A 17,829-nucleotide genomic window follows, 5' to 3' on the forward strand; every position below is an offset into this window, starting at 1 on the left:
TGCTTCAGGCTCTCTGCCTTTATTCCTGATGAAGGGCTTTTGCCCGAAACGTTGATTTTGCTGCTCCTTGGATGCTGCCTGAATTGCTGTGCTCTTCTAGCACCACTGATCCAGAATCTGGTTTCCAGCATCTGCAGTCATTGTTTTTACCTCGTAGATAAATCAGTAGTGGTATTCTTCATAATGGGCTTTGAAGTCCCCCGTAGTTGGGCTGTTGCTTGACTAGTCTGTAAGACCACTCTGCCAATTTTGGTATTAGCCCCCATTTGTTTGTATGAAAGACCCTGCAGGGTTAATAAGGCTGAGTTTTCTGTTGTTATTTCTGATTCCGATCTCAATAGTTTTGTTCCTTGAGACTTTTTTGTAGCAATTTGCTAGTCTATTTGAGAGGGCAGTTAAGAGTCAACACTTGGTGTGTGCCTGGAGTCATGGGGGCCAGGCTAGTTAAGGATGGTGCTTCCCTAATGGGTATTAGTAAACCAGATGGGTTTTTGCAACAATTGGTAATAGCTTCTTTTTTTTTGAATTATGATTTTTGGTTCTCAAATTCTAAAACTTCAGTTCTAACCTTAACCCAAGCCATCTGCTTTTGTAGATTGGATCCTTTGCCCTCAGAATATTACCTAGGTCTCTGGATGACTAGTCCAGTGACATTTCCCTCTCCAGTAGTCATGCAATGTTCTTTGTTTGTTTAATTCTCTTTTAGAAAAAGCAATTCAATTCACCCCCACGACTATCACAGGTTGTGTCTTCCAGATTCTAACCACCAGTTGTGTAAAAAGGTTTTTGATTGTATTACTATGCTATGTTTCTAGTCACATTAGTGTCCTCTAATTCTCAGCCCTTTTTCCAATAGGAAACATTTCTCCCTGCTTGTGTTTTCTCATGATTTTAAACACCTCGTTTCTCATCTCTAAGAAACGTTGTCCAGCTTCTCCAATCTATATCCTTATATTCCTTTTTAATCACTTTTTCTCAAAGTGCCCTGCCACCTTTAATGATTTGTACATCTGTATTCCTACATAGCCATGTGTAAATATATGGTATTTATATCAAAACAATTTATGCTTTAATTGTGCTGCTTTGCCCAGGACAACAAATCACTTTCTGGAAATAAGTTATAAGGTTCTGTCTGAATGTCACTACTTTTGAATATTGATATTGATATTCATTTAAGCAATAAGCAGGACTTGGAATGAGTTGCTAGGGTTTACCCACACTAAGATTTTAAAGAAGGTTTGGACGTGTCCTGCTTAATTATCATCCTGTAACAGAGCCTCAAGAATGCAAGAGTTGACTCCTCTCTTTATTTTTATTTGTTAAATAGAATGAAGGAGTTGACAAAACTGCAGATTGGTTATTTTGTGGGAAATTTGGGTATTTTTCTTTTGTCTATCCACTCCTTGCCCTTTATTTTCCTTCAAAAATGCTGAATTTGATTATTTCCTCCCTTCTTTTCATTGAACATTCTTGCATTATTTGAATTGCAAGTTTTGAAACCGGGAGGACCACCCAGGTTCAACTTAGACACGTGGAATTGACAATGGCAGAAATAGCCCTGTCAACCCTCAAAAATCCTCCTTACTAACATCTGGGGGCTAGTGCCAAAGTTGGGAGAGCTATCTCACAGGCTAGTTAACCAATAGCCTTCCTTGTAGTCATACTCACAGAATCATACCTGGCAGGTAATGTCCCAAATGCCACCATCACCATCCTTGAATATGACCCTTCCCACTGACAGGGCAGACCCAGCGGAGGTGGCAGCACAGCATTATACATTTGGGAGGGAGTTACCCTCTGAGTCCTTAATATTGACCCCAGACCCCGTGAGGTCTCGTGACTTCAGGTTAAACACGGGCAAGAAAATCTCCTACTGATTACCATGTACTGTTCCCCCTCAACAAGGGCAGGACTTATGCAATTAAGTGTTGTTGAACTGAGACACCTGGGGGTTCAGGTATATAGTTCCTTGAAAATGGCATCATAGGTAGACAGGGTAGTAAAGAAGGTGTTTGGCGCATGCCTTCATTGACCATTGAGTATAGAAGTTGGGGCGTCATGTTGCAGTTGTACAGGATGCTGGTGAGGCCACCTTTGGAGTTTTGTGTAAACTTCTGGTTGCCCTGCTATAGGAAGGATGTTGTTCAATTGGAGAGAATGCAGAAAAGATTTACAAGGATGTTACTGGGACAGAATGGTTATGCATTATGTCTGGAAATACTGGGAGTTTTTTCACTGGAACATAGGGTGTTGAGGGGTGATGTCATAGAGGTCTATAACTTCATGAGGGGCATAGATAAGGTGAATAGCAAAGGTCTCTTCCCTAGGTAAGGGAGTTCAATGCTAGAAGGCATATTTTTAATGTAAGAGGAGAAAGATTTCAAAGGGACCAGAGGGGGGCAACTTTTTCCACAGAGGATGGTTTGCATCGGGATGAACTGCCAGAGGAAGTGGAGATACAGGTACAGTTACAACATTTCAAAGAGATTTGGAAGGGTACATGAATAGGAAGGGTTTAGAGGGATTTGGGCCAAATGCGGATGAATGGGACTAGTTTAGTCTGGGAAACTCGGTCAACATGGACAAGTCGGACTGAAGAGTCTATTTCCGTGCCATATGACTCGGCTGATGAATCAGTACTCCCCCATGTTGAACAACACTCGGAGGAAGCAGTGGGTGGGTGATCTCAATGTCCATTACCAAGAGTGGCTTAACAGCAGTATTTACAGAACTGGGTAGACATAGCTGCTAGACAGAGTCTGTGGCAGATGATGGGGAACCAAGAATAAGGAAATCCATACTCAACCTCGTCTTTACCAATCTACCAGCTGTAGATACATTTATCTGTGACAGTATTGGTAAGAGTGACCATTTCACAGTCCTTTAAAAACAAAGTCCTGCCTTCACGTTGTGAATACCTTCCATTGTGTTGTGTGACACTATCACCTTGCTAAATGGGGCAAACTTCGAACAGATCTAGCATCTCAAGAATAGGCATCCCTGAGACGCTGTGGGCCACCAACTGCAGAATTGTATCCCAACACAATCTGCAACCTCATGCCCTGGAATATCCCCCACTCAATCATTATTATCAAACTAGGGGGTCGACCCAGGGTCATTGGAGAGTGCAGGAGGGCATGCCAGGAGCAGCACAAGGCATACTAAAAACGAGGGATCCATCTGGTGAAACTATCAAGCAGGATTTAATGCATTCCAAGTAGCATAAGCAGCAAGTGATGGATAGAGCTAAGCGATTCCACAGCCAGTGGATCAGCTCAAAGCTTGGCAGTCCTGCCACATTCAGTAGTGGACAATTAAGCAACTCAGTGGAGGAGGAGCCACTGCAAATATCCCTATCATCAATGATGTAAGAGTTCAACACATGTACAAAAGATAAGGCTGAAGCATTCGCAGCAATCATTAGCCAGAAGTGCCAAGTGGATGATCCATCTTGACCTCCTTCAGTGGTCCCCAGCAGTCAGAGACTTTAGCCGATATAAGTCACTCCATGTAATATCTATCTACAGTTGGACACGCTAGATTTGTTTGTTTATTCGTTTGTGGGATGTTGGCTGGTCAGTATTTATTACCCATCGCTATAAAGAAAATTGAAAGGATATGGGTCCCAACAACATTCTGGCAGTAGTACCAAAGACTTGTGCTCCTTTTACCAAGCTGTTCTACTACAGTTGCAGTAGTAGCATTTACCTCACAATGCAGAAAATTGCCCAAGTATGTCCTGGACATGAAAATCAGGGCAAATCCAACTCAACCAATTACTGTCCCATCAATCTACTCTTAATCATCAGTAAAGTGATGGAGATGTCATCAACAGTGCTGTCAAATAGCATGTGCTCAGTAGTAACCTGTTCGATAATGCCCAGTTAGGGTTCTGTCAGGGCCACTCTGCTTCTGACCTCATTACAGCCTTGGATAAAACACGGAGAAAGGAACTGAATTCCAGAGGTGTGGTGAGAGTGACAGCACTTGACATCAAGCCTGGTTTGATCAAATATGGCATTATGGAGTCCTGGTAGAACTGGAATCAATGGGTATCGCGAGCAAACTCTCCCACGAGTTTGGAGTCATATCTGACACATAGGAAAATGATTGTGGTTGTTGGAGATTAGTCATCTTAGTTCCATAACATCTCTGCACGAGTTCCTCAGGGTAGTGTCCTCGGCCCACCCATCTTCAGCTGCTTCATCAGTGCACTTCCCGCCATCATCAAGCTCAGAAATAGGGATGTTTACCAATGATTACACAATGTTCAGCACCATCGCCACACCTCAGATATTGAAACAGTCCATGATCAAATGCAATAAGATTTGGACAGTATCCAGGCTTGGGCTAACATGGTAAGTAACATTTGTGCCACACACATGCCAGGAAATGATCATCTTCAATAAGAGACAATCTAATCACTGCCCCTTGACAAACCCTTACTGAACCCCCACTATTAACATCTTGATGGTTATCATTGACCAGAAAGTTTACTTGATTCGTGGAACAGGACATATCCAGGAATGATTATGTTGGTGTCTGGGACATGGTCACACTCACAAAATCAAATTTTACCGACATTATCAGCCTGTTGCTTGACTAGTCTGTGAGATAGCTCTTCCATTTTGACACCCACGCCCCCCCCCCCCCCCCAGATTTTAGTGAGGAGGACTTTGCATTTTCAGTAGGGCTGTTTTTGCCATTATCTTTTCCGGTGGTGAGTAACTCGCTTCCTGACTCCCCAAAGTCTGTCCATCATCTTCAAGATAAGTCAACAATGTGAAGGAATATTTCCAACTTCCCTGGATGTGTGCAGCTCCAACCACACAAGAAGCATGGCACCATCCAGGACAAAGCAGCCTGCTTGATTGGAAACACATCACATGCATCCAGTGTTGTTCAGTAGCAGCCATGTGTACTATCTACAAGATGCATTGCAAAAATTCACCAAAGATCCTTGGATAGCATCTTCCAAACCTACAGCCTCTTCTATTTAGATGGACAAAGGCAGCAAATAGATGGTGCCACCACCACAAGCTCCCCTCAAAGCCACTCACCATCCTCTATGGGAAATATATTTCTTTTCCTTCACTGTCATTGGGTTATAATCCTGAATTTCTTCCCTAAGGGCATTGTGGGTCAACCTGCAGCAAATGGACTGCAGATGGCAGCTCACCTTCTGAAAGGCAACTAGGTAGGGATGGGCAATAAATGCTGGCCAGCCAGCGATACACACAGTTCATTAGTGAATAAAAAATAAAATTTGGTTTAATTTGCGAACACATTCAATCCTGTTTTCCTTGAGTGTCCAGAGGTCAATGAGATACCAATATGGTATGGAAAATGTTTTTGAAAAATTTTAAAACTTTTCTTGTTACCGGCTGCAGTTTGACCAGCACATAATCCATATATGTAATCAGTTCACTGTCATTGAACTTGCCAGAGGGGAGACATGCTGAGATGATTACTTTTGTGTCTTTAAAACCTGTGAATTTAGACATGTTTTTTTCTTTGAATGTATCACCCTCCTAATCTTCGCTCTAGTTTAAATTCGTTATTACCCTTAATGTTCAATATATTTTGTCACCTAGGCACAGGCTGTTCCGTGAGCATTGTGTGTGTGTGCAGGGAAACTACATAAAGGATTTGAATATTCTTGGAAGAGACCTTTCAAAAACAATCATTATTGACAACTCTCCACAAGCTTTTGCATACCAGGTCAGTCCAAGAATTATTGAACATTGACGAGATTCGTACGCCTAGAGTGCACACTCTTTTGTTCTGGATATTTTGTTGCTTGCTTCATTGGAATAGTATCAATGTGATTTAGTGTCAGGATGAGTAACTTATGTGCCTATCTGAGACTCTTGTCTCTCAGGTGATAGTCCTGTTTCTCCTCTATAACATTTGCAGGTTTTTATCTGACAACTTAAGTTTCTTAGTGGCACAGGTTTCTGATTCCAGCCAGGCTTCTGTGAGGAGAATAGGCTTTCCAAATGAGGTACATTCAAGAAGTTACACTAAACTGCTGTTACACAGCTGACAGCTAGCTAAAGTTGGATCTGATCTGCAAGTAATTATATTCGTCAATCTTTTGGATGCAAAAGGCATTTAACTAAGGGGAGCATAAGGAAAAGGAAAAATCATCCTTTGCACAGTTTGTTTTTTACCCTGAATATGTGAACTCAAAATGTAACCTTTGCAACATTTATTTGGGGATTGCATAATATGTTTCATTTTATTTTAGTATTTCAAAAATATTTTTGGGCATTTTTCCCTTCTATTAATTTATATTGTTCTAATTTCACCAGTTTAGATGAGTGTGTGGATTATTTGAAGTGTGTCATGCAAAGTAAAATGTGCTGCTTTAACAAACCACAAATATGAAAAAAAACTTTATCACAGACTACCAATGCTGCAGAAAGGCATACAGTCTTATGGCTAACAGTATCAGTATTAAGAAGACTGAGTGGTGACTTGATGGATCTCTGTAACATTTTGAAGTGATTTGGTGGGATAGATGTAGAACAGATGTCATCACTTGCAAATGAGACTGGAACTAGTGGCCATAAATATAAGATGGCCACTGGTCGGTAAAACACAGAAACCAGAAAGAAACCTGTTTACCCAGAGAGTGGATAAAATGTGGAACACACCTGCACCAGAATTAGGCATAATGACCAGCATATTAAGGGGAGGATTGATTTAAAAACTTGAGGAGAAAAGAAACCAAGGATATTCTGATGGGATTACCTGGGCAGGGGGTGCGAGGAGGCATTTGTGAAACATAAACAATGGTGTGCTCATGTTGAAGCTAATAGTCTGATTATATTCTCCAAGTATTTTATGAAAACAATTTTCTTTTGAGGAGCTGTGTGGGAGTAAGGGGAGAATCTTCTCTTTAGCATCAACATGCACATGGCTGTATTCCACATTGCAAATGGTAATGTCTCGACAAAAAAAATTGAAAAAAGCCTTAAATTGAGGTATTCGGAGAGTATGAACTGGGTTCGTGTATGTGAAAGTGTTGTTATGATTTTTTTACTTGTCCATTTTTAAAGTTGACCTCATTATGAGTGAAGAGTTTGGCTGATCTCGTTGGAGGTATAATTGATGTAAAAATTGGGAGCTGTTGTATTGCAGTTTCTGCTGTAGTCAGTGAAATATAATGAACCTATTAGAGCCATAGTAAAATGTTCTTTCATTCCTTTGCTCCCAGCTGTCCAATGGAATTCCAATTGAGAGCTGGTTCATGGATAAGAATGACACAGAGCTTTTGAAATTGATCCCCTTTTTAGAGAAACTTGTAGAACTGGTAAGTTATGAAGATTGCTATTATGTCAGTTTGTTTTAAATTCAACCCTCCCTATCAGAGCAATATCCACTATTTGATGATTAGTGTTTGTGAGTTGGCTGATATAAACTACATAATAACTGAGTGCTACTGTTGGTCCTAATGCCTTCAAAAGTTAGGAAAATTGCCTAACATCAGAGGGTTGGTGTGGACTTAATGGGCTGAATACCCTGCCTCCACAGTGTAGGGATTCTATGAATGTTTGGTGGGCGGCACAGCAGCACAATGGTTAGCACTGCTGCCTCAGCGCCAGAGAACCAGGTTCATTTCCTGCCTCAGGCACCTGACTGTGTGGAGTTTGCACATTCTTCCCGTGTCTGCTTGGGTTTTCTCCGGGTGCTCCGGTTCCCTCCCATAGTCCAAAAATGTGCAGGTTAGGTGAATTGGCCATGCTAAATTGCCCATAGTGTTAGGGTCAGGGGTAAATGTAGGGGATTGGGTCTGGGTGGGTCGCACTTCGGCGGGTCAGTGTGGACTTGTTGGGCCGAAGGGCCTGTTTCCACACTGTAAGTAATCTAATCTAATATCTGGTCCCAGTTTCTGTCTGGTGACCCCTACAGGAAATGCAAATGGAATGTCTGATGTCAGGTATGGACTTATTCTGTTCTCATTGGCCAAATAGTTCTGCTGGGACCTCAGAATTCAAACACAGATCAAACAAAAACCAGCAGAAATAAGTACTCTTCACATACTCTGTTGTTTGCCATTTGACATTTGCTCAGGTCATGAGTACCTATATAAGCTATGTAGCATGAACAGGAAGTTTTTAACCATTGGACGTCTCGAGTTCTGTGGATATTGCTAAATTATGCTCCATTTGCTGCCCAAACCAAGAGCAACAGTGCCTCCAAGGTACTTCAAGGAAAATTTCTTTGACCTCATCGCCACCACACCACAACTAGGTTTAATTACTTGATCAATTCCACTCCTTGGCAGTGAAGCAGGTGTATTGTGATCAGGACCAAATTTCAGATTGACCTATTTTTCCTTTAATTTACTGTTCTCAGAATGAAGATGTTCGACCTCATATCAGAGAGAAATTTCGTCTGCACGATTTACTCCCTCCAGATTAAGAACATATTGTCAACATCATCAATGAAGGGGGCTAAGAAGACAAAAGCAGGACCCTTTGAACTACAAGACATTGCCATTGCTGTTGAAATTTGCATTTTTGTACCTCGTCTTGCTTTTCTTGTCTTGGGCGCCCACAATTAACTAAGGGGTTGCAGAGAGTGAACTCAGTCTTGAAGTTTTAGGTGGGTCTGAACAGGAGAGGATAATGCAGGGTTTTTTAAAAACAAAAAAGGAAACTGTATATGCAGTCAAAAATCCAAAACGCAGATTTAGATAGCACATATATAGTATGCAGTAGCTGTTCACTTGTCCCAGTTGGTGTGCTCCTGAAGACTGCTGGATAACAAGTATGAAATGCTGTGGTCTGTTGCAATACATGTTAATGAGACTTTCTGACTGTATCAGCTATAAATGGTTGGCGCTTTTCTTTGTGACACAAAAATCAACACTTTGTAAAAGTACTTCTGTTTCTGCCACCAGCATTTTGTTTAACCTGTATTGTCACAGGTTTACATAAGAGGAGAAAGTTGACTCTATTTTCCCTCTGTGTGGTGCTTTTTAAAGTAGGTCTGCACCTGCTTTTTAAAATGTAGATCTCATTTCAACAGGGATGGCCAGTATATTAAATACAAAAACAAATTTATGGTTCAGGTTTTAAGCTTTTATGTTTTTCCTAGTATATAAAATAAATCTGAGTCATAAAAGCATTCCTTTTAACAATAATGTATTGCAGATCCTTTATCACCGCCCTCTAAAACAAAAGAGAGAATCTTTTCTAAATTGATCCATCACCTTCCTACTTTGTCTGCCTGTGAAGTAATGTATATTTGTTAAAATAAAGAATCTATAGATTAGTCAAAATTAAATTGGAGGCATAACATACAAGTTTATTTATATTGAAGAACAGGAGCATTCACCAACAGCAGCTATAACCTTTTAAGGTGTGGGCACAAAGAACAGGAGAGACTGATACTGAAGTACTAAGTATAGAAATCAAATTTTAGTCTCTTTGAAATTCATAAACTGCACAATCTCTGCCTGACTGTAACTTATCCTTCAGTTTTTTGTGGAGCTGTTAGTGGAATTAGGGGGTGAGAGGATCTAAATGGGGAAGAAATTACAACTAAATCAAATAGGCTCAGGATCCTCTCAATCTCTGGTCTACTGTCACAATTCAACATCTGAACCACTTTTCAAAATGCTTCAAAGAAGCATGTTGGTAGCAAGATCAGTGGTGGCAGGCACATCGGGAGCATAACAATGTGTTAACCAAACATGTGGGTCTGTTGTGGCTGTTGTTCCTTCTCCCTGTTTCTCCAAATCCCCCCTCCCCAACTTTGTCCAACAACGTACAATCCAAAAAAGAGGGTACTGGTTGTGGGTCGTAGGTGTCTGGCCCCTGTAAAAATGTTTTGCCCTATTTGCTGGTCCATTTGCTGGCTTACTTTTTCCACAGAATCGTTTTCTCGCAGGAACATAGCATGAATTGCCTCTAGACTGCATCGATATGCCACAAGCATCACCATGGATGATTCATTTCCTTACAGGAGTTGGAGAAAGCGGCACTTTTTTGTGGAGAGAAGCTAGATGCATTTTCTTTGGTTTAAAATTCTAGAAGATTGTTCAGGACGAGGTATGTGGTCGCAAAGAAAAGGTGAGCAGCACATGAATGAGGAGGATGCCAGTTAAATCTTTTTATGTATATTACCAGTTTACCTGTACAAAACCTTCTTGTACAAAACTACATGCAGCTTCATTTAAAAATATCCTTAAAATAAGGAAAAATCTTTTTAAAGAAAGCGGTTTAATTTTTGTATTTTTGATTTTACAAAAGGCATGAGTTATGTCTACTTTTTCAGTGTATTAATGAAGATTTTAACTTTTCATCAGGTTGAGCGTTTTTCTTACTATTATCTATTGTGTATGTAGTTAGCACATTGTGACACTGAAATGTTAAAATCTAGCATGTAGAACTAAGCCTGTTTTTGTCGGGAGGAAGAAAACCCTTTTATCCTTCATTAAAATATTTTAATCATGGCAGGTTTTTCTGCAGAAAATAATTTGAAAAGCGTTTGCATTTCAGAGAAATACTGATTTTGTATTTAAAGAAAGGTATTTTGCTTGCAGGAATCTATTTACTACAGATTCACTTTAATGATAACCTTTGAGATGTATTTAAATACCTTTAGGGCATCTGGGCATCTTTCTTTATGCTGTTTGTCATTTTGTCTTTATTGAAATAAAAATGTACAGAACATTACTTTTACAAATGTTACAAACGTTTTGAAGTTTTACAAACTTGCACCAGAGTAACCCAAACATGATTCCATGACCTCTGCTCGGTCCTTTTATCCCTGTCTCTTGCTCTTGCTCTGCTTTAAATAATCTAATGTTACTTCAAAAGCTGCAATGGTTTCTGCCTCAACTACTCCTTATGACAAAACATTTCACGCTCTAATTTTGTGTTTTGCCTTGAATGCATTATGCAGGCAGCAAATAGATGAAATTTAATTTGGATTTTCTTCTTTAGAGTTAGGGCAAAAAGTCAACATGAGTTAATAACTTACCTCTTTTTTTGGGCGGGGGATGGTATTGGAGAGAAACAATAGGAAATTTATATCCTCTTTACTCCCCTCACTTTGCCTTATAGGAAATTCTGCTATTTAGTTGTGTGGTGGTCATTCTGAATGCATCTGGACTCCATTATAAAGACTGCTTCTTTTGTGGTGAAGCATGCTTTACATAAGTGTAAGAAATAGCAGTAGTAGGCCATTTGGCCTCCTGAGCCTGCTCTGCCCTTCAGTAAGATCACGGCTGATCTGATTGTGGCCTTATCTCCACTTACCTGCCTGCCCCCACAACTCTCTTGTTGATCATAAATCTTTATTCAATGTGTAGCTGAACTAGATAGATTGGGACTTAGAGAGATTAAACTATTGGATTTCTATTTTACATCATTTTAGCTGATCTTAGCTGTGGTGATGCTGCACGTGGCCTCAGTTTTGTTTTATCATCCAGTCATCAAGGGAGCGGTCATAATCACTCAAAATTCTCTATTATGCATAACATAGACTGGAATTGAATGTGTGAATATTTGGGTGCCCTAGTTTGTTCAACTATTGCCAAGGCTCCACCAGGAAAAAAGAGGCATCAGACAGAAGTTGAACTTGTGTTCATCCTTGTGTTGGATGTTTGTTAGAATATTTCTAAAACCTGACCTTTACTTGGTTTATATTTGAGTTGGTTTATGTTTAAGTCATTGAGGATTTAGTGCAGGCTTCATGTAAAAGCACCATGACCATCATTTTCATGCTTGGAGCTGGTTAAAGGAAGTGTGTTTGCTGCTTTGTTAGTTTTTGAATACTGATCACAGGCCAGTGTACAAAGTGAAACACTTTATCATAGAAATTTGACTTAGTCTGTTGAAGTTGAAGACTAATTATGTCTGGAATTGAATTATCAGGGATGACCAATGTATTTATTCTTCTACCAAACTCATCTAAAATAAAATATTTATGTTTCTTCAACTAAATCCATGCTATGGATGGTTAATACAAATTTCCAAGGATTTCCCCTGCTCTTCAGAAACTCTTCAATTGTTGTTGCATTCTCTTCCAAGCTGTTAGAAAGTTTGTACACTTAAGAGGGAATGACCTAATTCCTCAGAGATTTTGGTGATTAGTCAGTGATCAGAATATTTACCCAGAATAAGCAGTCATTTATTCAGCTAGCAGCGGAGTGGGGTGCCTTGAATTAGAAAGAGGAAAATTGTTTTGGCTTTCAGCTCTAATAGCAAGTAATACTTGTCTGGTGACAGTAAGATAGGCTTTGGTGGTTCTGGCCATAGCTGGATGACCTGCAGGCTCTCCTTAATATTTAATGAGGCAGTGTCCTATTGAATGTAGTTCATCAGAGTTAACATCTTGAGGGATGGTGAGAAAAATGTCAGTGAGGCTAAAAGAAGTTCCCTCGTCAAAACCTTCAGATTATGCTTTCTATCTTTGTCACTCTAGGATTAGTGAGAATGTTTAAGAATCTTTACCTTTTATTTGCTTATTCTGATGCTTTGCTTTAGCTACTTTTAAGAATTATTTACTGCTCCATTTCTTCAATCCATCTTTATAATTTAGCATCTAATTAATTTTAAAACCCTTTAGCTTTCCACACCATTTACGTCTTGCTAGGATCTCCAGACTTCTTTTGTGCCATTAGTATACTTTATGCTGGTTATTCCTAGTGGAATATTTGGCAGTAATTTGAGAATGTAAAACTGACGAGGTTGAATATAAAATCTGGATTTAAGAAAAATAACTCAATTTCATCCTTTCAAGAAATTGTACTTTGCATCGATGTGGATTCTGCAATTTTACCCAACAAGGGGTGAATAACCATAGGCAAACCTGAGCTTTACGAACAATGCTGTCTCCAAGGAGTAATGGATAAAGTCCATGATAAACAATGTTTGCTTTTGTTACTATTGGAAAGTATATACAATCAATAAATTTTTTTTTTATGAAATACTCCTTTTTCTCTCACTGTGCCTTTATTCTCGTTGCCTTCCCCATTTTGGTATTTTGTTAACCTCTGATTTGAAGAGCCTTTGCTCAGTGGGTAGTTAAATCACCTCTAAGTCAGAAGTTTCTGTGTTCAAGTCCCAGTGAAGAATTTTGAGCACTATATCTAGGCTAACACTTGCAATGAAAATACAGGGAAGCATTACTCCCGTGTTAGAGTGCTGCTGTCTTTTGGATGGGATCTTAAACCACAGCTTATCCCATCAACTCAAATGAGTTCATGATTCTTCAGCAAAAGCACTAAACAGATAACTTCATTATCAAGTCATTGCAATTTGTGTGTGTCCTTGCAGTGCACAAGTTAACTCTTGTACAGTATTTCCTGGATAACAACAGTGACTACATTTGCAGAAAAAAGTGACATCCTGATATTGTTAAATACTCTCTAAAAATGCAAGTTTTTTTTTACTTTCAGTTCATGATATTTAGAGGAGCTAGGAAGATTAAGTACAATTAAAAGCTTCGAATAAGTAATATTTTTAATCACTCGGAATCTGAGCATCAATGGTTGGGCCAGCATTTATTGCCCATCCCTAATTGCCTCTAAAAGGTGATGGTAAGTTGCTGTCTTGACCTGATGCAGTCCATATGCCATAGATAGAGCCTCAATCCCTTAAGGGAAGGGGTTCTAAGAATTTGACCCTGCAACAGTACCTGAGGAGCTCTGGTGGACTTTTGCAATGCATCTTGTAGATGGTCTACACAACTGCTGCTGAGTGTCAATGGTGAAGGGAGTGGATGTGCTGCCAATCAAGTGGGCTGTTTTGTCCTGGATGGTGTCAAGCTGCTTGAGTATTGTTGGAACTGCACTCATCCAGGCAATGGAGATTATTCCATCACACTCCTGACCTGTGTCTTGTAGATGGTGGACAGGCTCTGAGAAGTCAGGAGGTGAGTTGCTTGCATTATTCATAACTTCTGCTGTTATAGCCACTGTATTGTTATGGCTCATCCAGTTCAGTGTCTGGTCAATAGTAACCTCCTTGATGCTAATATCAGGCGAATCAGTGATGTAATGCAGTTGAAGGTCAAGGGGCTATGGATAGATTTGTTTGCTATTGGAGATTATCATTACCTGGCACATGTCTGCCGTGAATGTTATTTGACACTTGTCAGTTCAAGCCTGGATGTTGTTCAGTCTTTCTGCATTTGGCCATTCACTACTTCAGTCCTGAGGAGTCACAAGGGATGCTGAACATTATGCAATCATTATAGAATATTCCTACTTCTGACCCTGCAATGGAGGGTTAGTTATTGAAGCAGCTGAAAATGTTTGGACCAAGCACACTATAGTGTGGAACTCAAATCTTATGTGGTTTGCTATTGGGATTTTGGTAACTCTGTTTTTCTGTTCACTTGTGTTCCTTCATCCAAAGATGTGCAGGTTAGGTGGAATGATCTTAGTTAGTTGTCCGTACTGTCCAAGGATGTGCAGGCTAGGTGAGTTAGCCATGGGAAATGAGGGGTCATGGGGATAATGTCGGTGGTTGGGTTTGAGTCTGCATGAGATGCTCTTCAGAGGGTTGATGCGGACTTGATGGGCCAAATGGTTTCTGTCCGCACTGTAGGGAATCTCTGAAGATGTTGCACCATGATTTGTCCATGTCACAAATACTATAGTTGTATTGTCACAAGAAAAGCCGTTGTAATGTAAAAGTCCATGAGATCTACCAAACCTGTCTGAAAGTATTATTGGTGATGATGTTACTTTTCTTGTTGTCCAGCATTTGAGAGATGTACTGTTAGATCTGCAAAGGCAGCTTGTAAACACGTTCTCAGCTCTTCACAAAAGTTATCACAGTGAAGAATACTGACTCCTATGTGTCGCGCAAAATCTTAATTCTTTGTTAATGCTTTACTTTTTCTCAATGTATCCTAAAGGTTAATGTTAAGGAATACAGCTGGTCAAATAAAATCTTGTTAATGGGAACATCCTGGCTGTGATCCCATTCTCAGCTGTTTTCTATGGAAATGCGAGTATGAGTTTTGTTTTCAATTGTTTTTTTTGTCTCTTTCCTCTCTCCCTTGGTATCTAACTGCTATCCATCTGAGATCAAGTCACTGAGCAGAAAACTTCAATCAAACCTGGGATCTTGATTACCTCCACTGATTACTGCCTCTATTTCCTGAACTTTTATCCTCAATGACTGCTGTATAGAAATGTTTTAAATCTCAAAAGCAACGCATTATATGAGAGGTGTGATTGCATTGGAAACGGTGTGAGGGAGATTTATCAAAATGTTGCCTTGACTGGAGAGTTTGTTATGAAGAATGTTTGGATAGACTGTGGTTGTTTTCTTTGGAGCATTGGAGGTTGAAGGGGAACATGACTGAGCAGTATCAAATTATGAGTGACATGATAGGATTCCTTCCTGTCTACCCTTTCTGTTGGTGATGAAAACAAAAAAAATGTTGGAAATCACAGAAGGTCAGGCAGCATCTGTGGAGAGACAGCAAGCTAACATTTCAAGACTAGATGACTCTTCATCAAAGCTCTAATTAAGAGTCATCCAGACTCATAACATTAGCTTACTCTGCCTCCACAGGTGCTGCCTGACTTGCTGTGATGTCCAGTTTTCTTTGTTTTCAGCACAGATACCAGCATCTGTAGTAATTTGCTCCTTTCTGGTGGTGGTGGTGGGATCAGTGACAAGGGAGCATAGATTTAAGGTAAGGGGTAGCATAACCATCCTCTGAAGCTTGTGCATGGAGTCCAGGGAGCAATATTAGAATCCAGCATACTGCACCTCCAACTTTCTCTCATTCAATAAATCTTGCGTGTACAGTTCCATATACATGGTCAGCCATAGCTCGGTTAGTAGCTCCCTGACCTCTAAAGTTTGTGATTCAAATTCCATTCTGGAAATTTGAGGAAGCCTAGGATAACCATCCCAACAGATCATTGAAGGATCGCTACATGGTTAGAGGTGCAGTTATTTACATGAAATATTAAATTGAGATTTCTTCTGCCTTCTCAGGCAGCCACACACATTAAAGCCCTGTTAGAAGAGGAGTAAGGGAAGCCCCTGTGGTCACCTCGCCAAAGTGTTTACCTCAATCAACGTCACTAAGAACTATTATCTGATTATTAATAGGAATTTTTTGGGTGCACATCTACTGCCCTATTTTCTATCTTTCAAACAGTGACTACAAAAGTATTTCATTTGTTGTAAGGTGCTTTTGTCCTGGCCCTAGTGAAAGGTGCTGGAAATAATGGCCATTCATTTTCATGTCCTCGTTGACAAATCAGTTCACATCTGCTCACTTAACAATTTTCACCTTCTGTCAGAGGATTCCATTTGGTCAGAAAATTCCTGGACAAGCAGGAGCATCACCAGTTAGCAGTCTGGAATAAAAGTCCTGGTTAAGTCTCCTCCAGTACAGTTGCTGCAGTGTTAGGTTTGTGTCATGCCCTCAGCCAGGCCTGGGGGTTTGTTACCTCTGAGAGGCTTGTTCCAGGTTGTGACTGCCCTACTTGAGACACCTAACAGCTCACTGATAGGGTATGGAAAGTTACAACAAAAATTCTTTTTTTTCCCAAAAGCATCACTTTAATAACCCAATTTCTCAACTCTCCTTCCAGCTCATTGAATTACGCGTCAAATATAAGAAATCATTGTTTAATGTTTTAAGCAGTGCCTCTGTCTCTTCTGTCTTGTCGTCTGACAGCTTGCTTTCAGAGAGCTCTGGGCAATTAAGATAAATGAAGGTCTGGGTCATTCAAATTTTTAATCATTTTGTCATAATTCACAGAATGTTAAGATACTAGAAGATACAAATGACAACTCAGTGGATGAACATATTTCTCTTGAATTTTTGTTGCTTAAACTTACTTAGATCATGGCAATTTTAGATGCTCGGAGAAAAATGATTTCTCTTCTAAAGAAAATAATTTGTGCAATTTTTATGGGAAAGTTTATTCAGTACCAGCTGGTGAAGGTCATAGCAGGTCAGTGTTAACACTTAAAATTGTAATTTGCATCAGAAATGTTTTTACAGTGATTATCAATGTACACTATAAGCAAGATTTGTAGTAATTTATACTATTGAGTCAGTTTAATTTCCAAAGTTATTTACAGTAAAATGCTTATCTTGTGAAACAGATAGAAATACAGAATTGAAGTAGGCTATTGTGTCCTTTCCTCCCCATTAAATGTGGAGGTGGAAAGGCACAGCATATTAGGCAGCATTGGAGACACAGGACGGTCAACGTTTTGGGTCAGGACCCTTCACCCTTTCTGAGTGACTGAAGTATCTATTCGAAATATTGCGTTTCTCTTTTTCCTAGTTCCTGTACATTTTCTCCTTTTTTAAATAATTATATAACTCTTTTTGAATGTTACTATTAAAGCTGCTTCCTCCAGCCTTTTGGGTATTGCATTTCAGATCACAACTCAATGGGTTAAAAAAGGGTTCTTGGTGTCACCTCTATTTCTTTTGCTAAACACACAAAAATCTCTGTCCTTTGGTCCTTCTAATTGAAACAGATTTTCCTTAACTTTATCAAAACCATTCATTATTTTTAAAACCTCTGAAATATCCTCTTAATCATCTTGATCTAAGGAGAACAATGTCAACTGCTCCTGTATCTCGCATAACTGAAGCCCCTCACCCATAATATGACAGTAAATCTCTGCTCCCTCTTGAAGACTTGGACGTACTTCTTAAAATGCCTCCAGCTTAGCTTAACCTGTTTATTTTAAACAAAGGTTCAGTGCAATGCCCTTGCTTTAATACTCTATTCCTTTATTAATAAACCCATGGAAATACAACGTCCCAATTTGGACCTTGTTCTAATGAAACTTTGTTCTCACCCCGTGTCTC

At 39.7% G+C, this 17,829-nt stretch overlaps 1 protein-coding gene across 5 annotated transcripts in view; it reads left to right on the forward strand.

Annotated features, from left to right (window-relative positions):
• ctdspl2b (CTD (carboxy-terminal domain, RNA polymerase II, polypeptide A) small phosphatase like 2b) overlaps positions 1-10,706 on the forward strand; it is a 79,548-nt gene extending 68,842 nt beyond the window's left edge. For all 5 annotated transcript variants that reach the window (XM_043677116.1, XM_043677115.1, XM_043677114.1 and 2 more), the window contains 3 exons: positions 5,595-5,721; positions 7,223-7,318; positions 8,365-10,706. In XM_043677116.1, the coding sequence (XP_043533051.1) occupies positions 5,595-5,721; positions 7,223-7,318; positions 8,365-8,430 (289 nt within the window). In that variant the 3' untranslated portion in view covers positions 8,431-10,706. The remainder of the gene's footprint in view (positions 1-5,594; positions 5,722-7,222; positions 7,319-8,364) is intronic.
• Positions 10,707-17,829: the final 7,123 nt, after the last annotated feature.

The sequence above is a fragment of the Chiloscyllium plagiosum genome, chromosome 36 (genome assembly GCF_004010195.1).
Source record: "Chiloscyllium plagiosum isolate BGI_BamShark_2017 chromosome 36, ASM401019v2, whole genome shotgun sequence".
NCBI classification, from domain to species: Eukaryota; Metazoa; Chordata; class Chondrichthyes; order Orectolobiformes; family Hemiscylliidae; genus Chiloscyllium; species Chiloscyllium plagiosum.